The 9,751-nt window shown below is 44.2% G+C and overlaps 1 protein-coding gene across 1 annotated transcript; it reads right to left on the reverse strand.

The window, feature by feature from the left end:
• Positions 1 to 6,162: 6,162 nt before the first annotated feature.
• SLITRK1 (SLIT and NTRK like family member 1) lies at positions 6,163 to 9,429 on the reverse strand. Its single transcript, XM_042460972.1, has one exon. The coding sequence runs from the start codon at positions 8,995 to 8,997 to the stop codon at positions 6,925 to 6,927; it is 2,073 nt and encodes a 690-aa protein (XP_042316906.1). The 5' UTR covers positions 8,998 to 9,429; the 3' UTR covers positions 6,163 to 6,924.
• Between the last annotated feature and the right edge of the window lie 322 nt (positions 9,430 to 9,751).

The raw sequence follows: 9,751 nt of genomic DNA on the forward strand, positions 1-9,751 counted from the left end.
TAATCACAAGCCCATGGAATTTGGTACAGGGTCAAAATGGATGCTGTGTCATTAAAATGAAACGAATCACCTGGTTCCTCCCCACCTCAGGCCTCACTACAACTGATACATGGTTTGAAGCACTTCCATACTTGATGACATGCTAAACTGAAACATTGGAAACTGTCATTTGAAAAAATAAAAATAAAAATGAAGCACTGGACCTGGCTGGGAGAGGGGAAATTGGAGGCAGTACCTATCAATATATTGTATGCATAATTCTAGGATTCCAAAGGGGAATCTAATCATGCCACATTTCCATAATGGAAAGGTCCATAAACATTATCCATTCCGTAATGACAAGTCCAGCCCTAGGTCAAATGAAGGCCACAACTCCTTCCAGCTCCTAAGACTCCAGTTGTCTGCATTTTCTTGCAAAAACCCTTCCACAACTCTTTGGAATCACCCAATAGAGATTCAATATATGGTAAGTGAGCACAAGGAGGAGCAAACTTTTTCAATCTAGGCATACTTTGACAATGGTTTGTCCCATACCTACTGTTTTCACCTTAGATGAAACAAGAATGGGCTATGGCAAAATTATTGTTCATCAGCTTGCCTATATGAATGTTTTGCTGGGTGATCACAGAACCCATCTAGAGATCCCAGGAAGCAAATATATGAACTACAGCATTTCTATTTTAGACTGTCATCCTAATGGATGTCCACGGTCAAACAAATCAGAGTTACTATGTAGACTTAGTGTATAGAATTGTTCCTCCGTGATCTGCCCACATTTTGGGCTCTGTTGCTTTCCTGCAGATGATCACATAAAGGGCAAGTATATTATTTTAGAGTATACAACGTAACATCTGAAATGTCAAGACAGTGAGCAGGAAGTCTTAGATATCTATTGACAGAGATGTTTCTATTGGTTCAGTATCATGAGATCCTCTATATTGCCAAGTGTTTAATTTCATAAAGTATAATTTCATAAAGATTAATTACATATGGTGTGACCTAAAACCTTAGAAAATTAATCATGACACTGCTGCAAAGGCTCAAAAATGAAAGGGGTGGGTGAGGGCACTGAGGGACCTGAGAATCAGCACTAATTGGATCTGGTTTTTTAAAGTACAGCATTCTCCTCCCAAGATCCAATAATAACTTCTGCAAATGTTAACATGACTTCTTCAAACTTTTAAGCACAAAACATTACCTCCCCCATATCTGCCAATATAGTCTGTATGCTGAGAGAGGAAAGAATGCATTAGAACTAGGAAGAGATATGGATTTTCCAAGGGTGAGTTGCAATTCCCTAATCCTAGCCAGCATAGTCAGTGATGAGGGGTTATGACTACTCCAGTCCAGCAAAATCGAAGTGACACATGTTCTCCATCACATAAATAAGGGGAAATCTATTGATCATATTAAAAGACCACAAACCCAATGCCACGCCACATATAGAAGTCACAGTAGTCCAAGAGGGTAAGAAGGGAAATACTTACAGCTCTCTTTTCTGCTGATGAATGAGATTGAATTCCAGGTGGGTTTATGTGATCAGTATTCATTTATTTTAAAATTTGAATGTGGAAGAAATGAAACTATCAGTTACCCATACCTACTTCCACACACACACACACACACCACACACAACAACCATACATACAGAATAACCAAATGTAAATTAATAACCTAATACACCCAAAAGGCCACTCAAGAATTAAGCCAAGACTTCTCTAAGACAGCTTTATGAGTCCCATTGACTCTGTAGCGTCTGTTCAGTCCAAAACCATGTGGGATTGAAAGAGAGCCTAACATGCACAGTTTACTGCATATGTTAATAGGTAGCTGTATCCTTTAGACTCAGTAAAACAAACTTGGCTATCCCTTTGGAAATTAAGAATACATGGGTGGACATGACTTACTTAGCCAAACAACTAACCAGAATGAGATGCAACCAGGTGGTAATACGTGAGAGCAGACAAAAGTCCAGTGCAGCAAGTCAATGAATGGTATTGATGTTAAGACAGAAGACAAAAGGGGGGTGTATTTGGTCCAATTTTAAAAAGAAAATGAGATTATTTCTGCCTATTTTTTTCCTCAGAGGAGAGTTCAGCTGGGAGACAGATGAATAGATGGATGGATCATTTATTCCTGACATCATTACGTGGACTGACCATGAGTAGAAAGCATCATAAAATGGAGGCTCCCCAGCTGTAGTGGAGCACTCTCCTGACATCAGTTAATAGGGATAAAATCTGGTTTCAAACCTACTGCTCCACATGGGGTGAGACCAGTTAGTGGAAAGCCATCTCCATAACTATCTCCCTTTCACACCTAAAAAGAGCTATGAATAAAGCTATTAATTGGATTCAGGATCGTCTCTCTATAATTGGAAAGGCTGGCTCAGTGAAGGTGTACTATCCAATTTGGAACTCCACATTCACCAGAGAGACAGCAAGATCCCCTGAATCCTATGTACAATTTTAGGATCCTGGAGGAGCATAGGATATACATGGAATTTTTAGGCTACCCAGTGGAGGAGTAAGAAAAAGGTTCCTCTACCAAGTGGACGAATGCACCTAAATCTTAATCCAGTCCAGTAAGTATTTGATCAAGTACCTAAAAAAGAATATAGGTCATCATGGTATTTTACAATATGGTATATATTTATCCACTTCCCACAAACTCCAGCTGAAGACAGCCCAAGACATTTATTGCAATGTCCAGATTCATAGTATCCTAGGCTAGTCAAGTTGTTTCACACCTATGCATAAAATCTCTCACAAATCTTTATGGAAGTAGCAATACAACCAAAAATTTAACTTAGGGAAGGACAATCTAAATTGATGTTCTTTCAGGACACCTCAACATCTGAAGTTGGCTGAGGTGGTTGCCTCACTCACTGAATGGCAAGGTTGGCCCTGATACCATGCAATAACCATGTCTCAGAGCATCATCTCTGATAGAATCATTGCCCATTATTGGTTCATACCATAGCCAACTATATAGAACAAAGTAATCATATTGCTGTTAGGAGCGAAATATAATGCTAAAAATATGAATCAAAGCACACAACAACACAAGCTTAAGCAGCAGAAATTTCCTTAAAAAGCAGGATCAATTCATTCCATTCAATTCTCAGTATATTCCATAGTGAAAATAAATCTCATCAGCTTTCTAAACAAATCAGTGTGTACGATGCCATATAATTCAAAGCATACATTCCATAGAAACTGATCAAGTTATGGCCTATTTCTTAGCTTCATGGCATCTAGAAAATAGTCTGTCTCAAGCATGGAAGTAATAAGCAATCTCCTTGCTGCTCGTGCTTTCATACCTGGTATTACTGAAATCTCTTTTAAGTTTGATGAATTGAAGACTGATTCAGCTGGAAGCAGCATCCTTCACCACGCGCACACACATATTTATAGCTCCATGGTAGTTTAACATGCGAAACACAGAAGACTGTGTAACATATAGAAATACATAAATGGCTAATAAGCAGTGATATCATATATGCTTCCAGTTGCACTAATTATGGCAGCAGTTATGCTTTACAGGATGAATAAAACGTTTATAGGATTAATAATAGTTTCGAGGAGATGGATTGCAATATCCCCTGCATTGCTCATTTGCTGCTATAGTCTCTGTGTGTTAATGTCTTTTTTCAATTTATAAAACATCATGGATGTGTTGAGTGTACATGCAAAAATTATCGCATGAAAATCCAAAATGTATTCATGTGCAACTCATTCATTAACTTTGGTTCTTAAATCAAAATCTAATTGGCTTCTTTTTTAAGTGTAAGAAACACAACACAATTGCAGAAAAACAATGATTATCTGCTCACAGGTGAAAGTTGTTTCAGGATAGGAAGGGATAGAGACTGATAAACTATATAATAATGGATCGACCCATACTTTAATTAAAATTATGTGAGGAGATAAAATAAATTTTAAGTGTTTACTTTTTTAAAAATAAATAAATTAACATGTATCTTTAAAGTTTCCTTTCATTTTAGCTTTCAAAAACATATAACGTAATTTTGTCATGTAAAATGAAAAACAATTGGGTTCCTGTTAAGTTCTGTAGTAGTGTTACATTCATAAATCATATGATTATGTCTAACCACACTGTTTCTCCCTAGCTGTATTTCTGCCTCCACTGTCAGTCCTTTAAGTATTTATGCTACGGATGATACATTCATATCCAGTACTGTGGCTCAAACTGTAACCTGTTTGTTGCTAGGTATCCCTAGTAAATGAATGGCATCTTTAGCAGATTTTAATGGAATATATGTTTAAAAAGATACACTAATTAAGCCAGTTGATATCTACACGCACCACCACCACCACCACCATCTTTATCCACAAAATATCTTGAGTCAAACCGCCTAAGTAAGGAAAATAAATAGTAAAGGGACTTCTTTTTTTTTTTTAAGTAGCCATAGTTTGCACAAAGCAACAGGGTTTTTGTTTTATTACCAAAAAGTTATACAAACAATATGAAATAGCAAGACAAGATTTAGGAAGTTCCCATATGCTCTTGGCATATCATTCAGTTCCCATCTCTACTGTGCTCCCAGCAACACTTCAGTTCCAGCTTTTGCAAAGAGTGCCTCATTTCCCTCTGTCATATTTTTTTTTTTTGCCAACCTTCCTTTCCTTTTCCTTTCGCCGCCTATGCACACAAAATGGGAGCTGTATATGTGTATTTTATACCACATCCCCATCTGTTCTTTCTGAAGTTACGCTTTGTCCCTTCCAGTGTTTCTCCTCTTTAAAAGGATTCTCTGCCTGAAGAAAGCCAGAAGCAACGTGACTGAAATCTTTCATTTCTCCACTGGGATTTTCAGCTAGGAAGCTGCAGTTGACTTGAAGGTGTGTGTGTTGAGGGGGGGGGGAGAGATGGAGAGCTTTCTGCCTTGGCATGTATTATCTGGTTAATGCCCAGCCTACTGTGCAAGCAAAATCACAGGAGATGGGCTTGGAGTCCACCAGAAGGAACAAGAAAGATTGATTTCAAGTCTGAATGGTGGCCGGACTCTGAGATGGGGGGGAAAGGGTTAGGAAATTCTACCACTAATTAGTTTTCCTTCCCCTCCCTCTTTTTCTTGCTCCATCTCTAACAGATGTTGAAGCCCAATGGCCACAGGCACCCTGGCCTGTCAATCATCAGGTTTAAAGAATTGCTGCCCAATGAAGTCTGGTCCCTGTATTAATGAGAGCGATCTGAGGCAGAGTCAATTAAATCACATTCCCACCCACCTCCCTTGTCTCTCTGCAGTGTGCAGCAGCAGCAGTATTGGCACCACCAATAGCATACCCAGTATTAATAAAGGATTTCAGTGCTGCATTCAAGGGAAGAGAAGGGAGGGGAAGGGGGGGACCACTGCCGAGTGAAATTTACATGGTTTAGAGCCAGAGAGAAGCACACTGCAGGACCTGCACTTGAATGAAAGCAAATGGATCCCCCCCCCGTATTCTGGCACCACTAAAAATACAATACAATACAGTAAAAAATCCCGCCTGAAATAAGAGAGTGACACAGGGGGTGGGGGGCAATTAAAACAATAGGAGTGACCCAAGCTTTGAAAACATTTTCACTTTAATACTGAAAAAATATGCCATTATAAAATCCTCAAATAGAATTAGGAAGTCTCACTTGCTTGTTTTCCTCAGCTCAGATATTCCTCCAGTGTTTTATTATTGTTGTTGTTTTTAAGAGTGTGATTTAGAAGAGCAGAAAAATCTTTTGCCACCAAACTCTGCAGCTTAAGCACTCAGGTGGCACTAAGTGATCATGCTTAACTGCTTCTGATTTTCATGTTCTTGTTTTCCTTTTCTTTCTTTCTTTTTTAAAAAAAATCCCAATATTTTAACATATTTATCACCCGGCTGTGGGATTTTTTTCTTGTTTGTTTGTTTTACATTCAGATGGAAAGGCATTATTTGAAATGTCAACTCAAAAATAACCAGAAGCAAACTGGCCCCCTTCTCCCTCCCCCCACAGAGAGAAAATTTGCCCCCCAAAGTAATCTTCCCCCACCCCAAATGCAAAACCTGAACCAATGAGAAGTATAGCCATGCAAACATGTCTTAAATAAAATCTTAACATTTTTCCTTGTTTGTTTCACAGTAAAAGGACGATCTCTACTGCCTAGCAATCACACAAAAATAATGGCGAAATGGCACTTTTTTATTCTTATTATACTGTATTTTGTATATAGAAAGTTTGATACGATGGAACTTATCAGGTAAGAGGGAGGACGAGGTGAACTGGACGCTGCTTCCATTTGGGGCTGTAGCGTCCCTGGGTGGTTTGTATCCATGCGAACCATGCAGCAACTTGGGTTGGTTGGTTTGTTCTAGATCAGAGTTACTTATTTACAATACATTCATGCCTTCGTGCAACTGGACACTCCTGCTTTGTCCACAATGGGGAGGGCACTAGTGAGAGTCTCCCCCTCCCCATCACACACAGAGCCACTAAATCCACTTGGCCATTGTAGATCATCCATGAGAGAGTGTTTTCTCTCTGTGTGTCTTGCCTCCATGTTGAGCCACCCTTGGCTCCTTGGTAAATCCTTCCTTCTTTTCAGTTAGCTATGCACAGTTACACCAAGCAAAGCCTCATGATGGGATTAGGAAGAAAGAGGGGTGGGGAGGAAAAAAAGGCAAGGCTCCACTCAAACTTTGTCTTCAGTTTGGTGAGTGGTCTGGGTGTTTGTCACCAGAAGGTAGCTTTAGGCAGGCTAAGCCTCATCCCTTGTTGTGGTCCATTCACACCAACGGACGAGACAGCAATGCACAGATCACAGGAAAGGAGCTCTTGAACCACTGGAGGGAAATTGAGGTTGCTAGCTGCTGAAGTGAACTGATTGCCCATATATGATTTGAATTTCTTTTTTTAATTTTTGTACCTTCCCACTCTTGTGTCTCAGTCTGATAGAGAGTGAGAGCCACAGTCATACACCCTATGGGCTCCGTCTGTATTGTAGGGTCCATTATGCCAGTAGGAGGAATCGCAGACTGTCTGTAAGGAGTTGATCTCAGAGGCAGAAGAGTTGGCATCCCTCCTCTTGGAGCGCTTCCGGTTCCTCAAGATGAAGACCAGCATGCCAACCACTGTGAAGGCAGAGGTGACAAAGACTAACAAAAGGCCAGGCACCAGCACCGAGATGGAGACTCTGCTGGTCTCTAGGTAGGAGTTGGAGTGAGTCCCAGTCTCGGCCAAGCCAGTGCTGTTCTTATGGGTGGAAGTCAAGGTGGGCAAGACCTTGAGTTGAGGGCAAATGGCCTCATTGGAGAGGGATTCAAAATCCTCTTTGAAGAATTCTTCTGGTGTCTCACATCTCAGATCACTCATCATTACCTTGGGCCTTAGCATCTCCACCCACTGTTTGAAAGGAACAATGGGGCACTTACAGTCCCATGGGTTGTCATGCAGGTCTATTTGGGTGATGGAAGTGAGCTGGTCCAGGACACCTGCCACTGGCAGGTAGAGGAAATAATTGTTGTGGATGCTGAGTTTAGACAGAGAGACTCCAGCAAAGACATCAACAGGGAGAGACCTCAGAAGGTTGTTATTCAAGATGAGGACTCTCAGCTTGGGCATGGCATTAAATGTCCCTGGCATGATCAGCTGGATGACGTTAAATTCCATGTTTAAGTATTCAAGGTTCTGCAGGCCATTGAACTTCTCCCGAGACAAGATGTCCAAGTAGTTATTGTCCATGTAAAGCCACACTAGCTCCAAAAGGTTCTTGAAGGTGTTGTTCTCCATGGTAGCAATGTTGTTGTTGCCCAAGTCCAAAAGGTTTAGTTTCCGGTAATCCACAAAATGTGACTTCCGAATGGTGTGAATCTTGTTGCCTCTCAAGAACAGCTCATGGACGTTGGATGGCTTGGGCTTCAGATCCACCAGGCTGCTGATGTTGCCTTCGTTGCAGTTCACCTTGAATCCTCCAGGGATTTGGTGGCAGGTGCAGGTGGCAGGGCAAGGTGTGCTGGTGGAGGATTTGCCTTTGGCATTGAATGCTGAGCCAGCCACAGTCGGTCTGGTCTTGATCTGCCAGTTAACCGGGATCTTAGTGCCCCCATGAGGAGCAGACCCAGGGGTGGCAGGGTCTTCCTTGTGGACCTTAAAAGGGGTAGGTATGGGCCCTGGATCACACGTTTCTTCCTCAGCTGGGGGCGCAGCTAAACTGGAATCCACACGGCTCTTCCTGCAGAGCTCTTGCTCCGTGGTCTCGTTCAGATCCTTGCCCTGCAACCTGGTGGGGGCTTCGCAGACCACGCGTCCGATGAGGGCGTTCTTGGGTATGTTCTCCAGCCATTCCTTCAGGGACAGCAGGTCACAGGTGCAGTCCCAAGGGTTGTCCTCCAGCAGGATCTCAGCGATCCCCGGGATCTGCTCCAGCACGTCCTCGTAAGGCAAGGTCTTGAGGCGGTTGCCCCTCAGGTCCAGGTGGGTGATGGGCACATACTGGAACACGTTGGCTGGCAGGACGCTGATGAGGTTGTCATTCAGGATCAACACCTCCAGCTTGTTCAAGTCCCGAAAGGCCCCCGGGTCGATGTCCCTCAGGAGGTTGAAGTCGGCCTGGAGGTACTCCAAGTCGTCGAGCCCCAGGAAGGTCTGCTTGCGAAAGGACTTGATCTTGTTGTTGTTGAGGTGGAGGCGCTTCACCAGCTGGAGCCCCAGGAAGGCCCCCGGCACGATCTCGTGGAGGCCGTTGTTCTCCATGTGGAGGCTGACGGCATTGTAGAAGTTGGCGAACTCGTTGGGGAAGAGGCGCGTGAGGGAGTTGCCGTGGAGGAAGAGGTGGTAGAACTGGGAGGTCGGGGCCGAGAAGCGCTGCAGGCTGGTGAAGCCCTTGCGCTCGCAGTCGACGTGCAGGTCGCCCTCCACCTCGCTGCAGGAGCACAGCTTCTCCTTGCAGACGTCCCCCGTCACATTCCCGGCGGCCAGGCAAAGCGAGGTCTCCAGCAAGAGGATCCAGAGCAGCATCTTGACGCCCAGCCAGTCATCCCCGAGCTGCTGGAGCCCCCCAAACACGCCGCGAATCAAGGGCAAGGCCAGAGGAGAGAAGGGAGAAGAGAGAGAGGGGGGGGGGGGAGAGGCAAATATAGATATAGATATAGATAGAGAGGTGGCCCTCTCAAGCCCGAGCCCAGGCAAAGGAGGTCCGGAGCATCTCCAGGCGCAGAGAGGAGGAGGAAGAGGAGGAGAAGAAGGAAAAGGGGGAAAGAAAAATACTAGCAGAAGGAGGGGAGAAAAGGAGGAGAAGGAAGGAGGACGGAATGGCTGGGGGAAGAGGGGGGTAGAGAAAGAAGGGGGGGAAAGCGAAAGGTGGCTTTGGCTAAAGAGGAAGGGGTGAGATGTAAAGGAGGTGGGAGATGGGGATGGAGGTGAGGGGCCCCTCTCTCTCAGCCCTCTTTCCCCCTCCGGGCTCCTCGATCATCATCCTCTGGTGAAGGAGGGAGGGGGAAAGTTGGAGATCCCCCCTTCATCCCCTCCATGCAGAGAGGACCCCCCTCCTTTCCCCCTTTTCTCCTTCCTTCCCCCCCAAGAAAAGCCAAGTCTCTTTCTCTGTCTCTCTCTTTAAGGCAGCGGGAGGAACAGGCTAGGCATCGACAGGAGCAGCCGGAGAGCGGCGGGGATGAAGGAGGAGGAGGAGGAGGAGGAAGAGGAAGGGAGGGGAGGCCCCCGGGGCATGGCTCGGCCTCCGGACTGACCTTGCCGGCCTCCCCTCCGGCCCCAG

The sequence above is a fragment of the Sceloporus undulatus genome, chromosome 3 (assembly GCF_019175285.1).
Source record: "Sceloporus undulatus isolate JIND9_A2432 ecotype Alabama chromosome 3, SceUnd_v1.1, whole genome shotgun sequence".
NCBI classification, from domain to species: domain Eukaryota; kingdom Metazoa; phylum Chordata; class Lepidosauria; order Squamata; family Phrynosomatidae; genus Sceloporus; species Sceloporus undulatus.

Bases quoted from the DNA above. Each gene is read 5' to 3' on its own strand.
- SLITRK1 (XM_042460972.1), bottom strand. From the start codon at position 8,997: ATGCTGCTCTGGATCCTCTTGCTGGAGACCTCGCTTTGCCTGGCCGCC.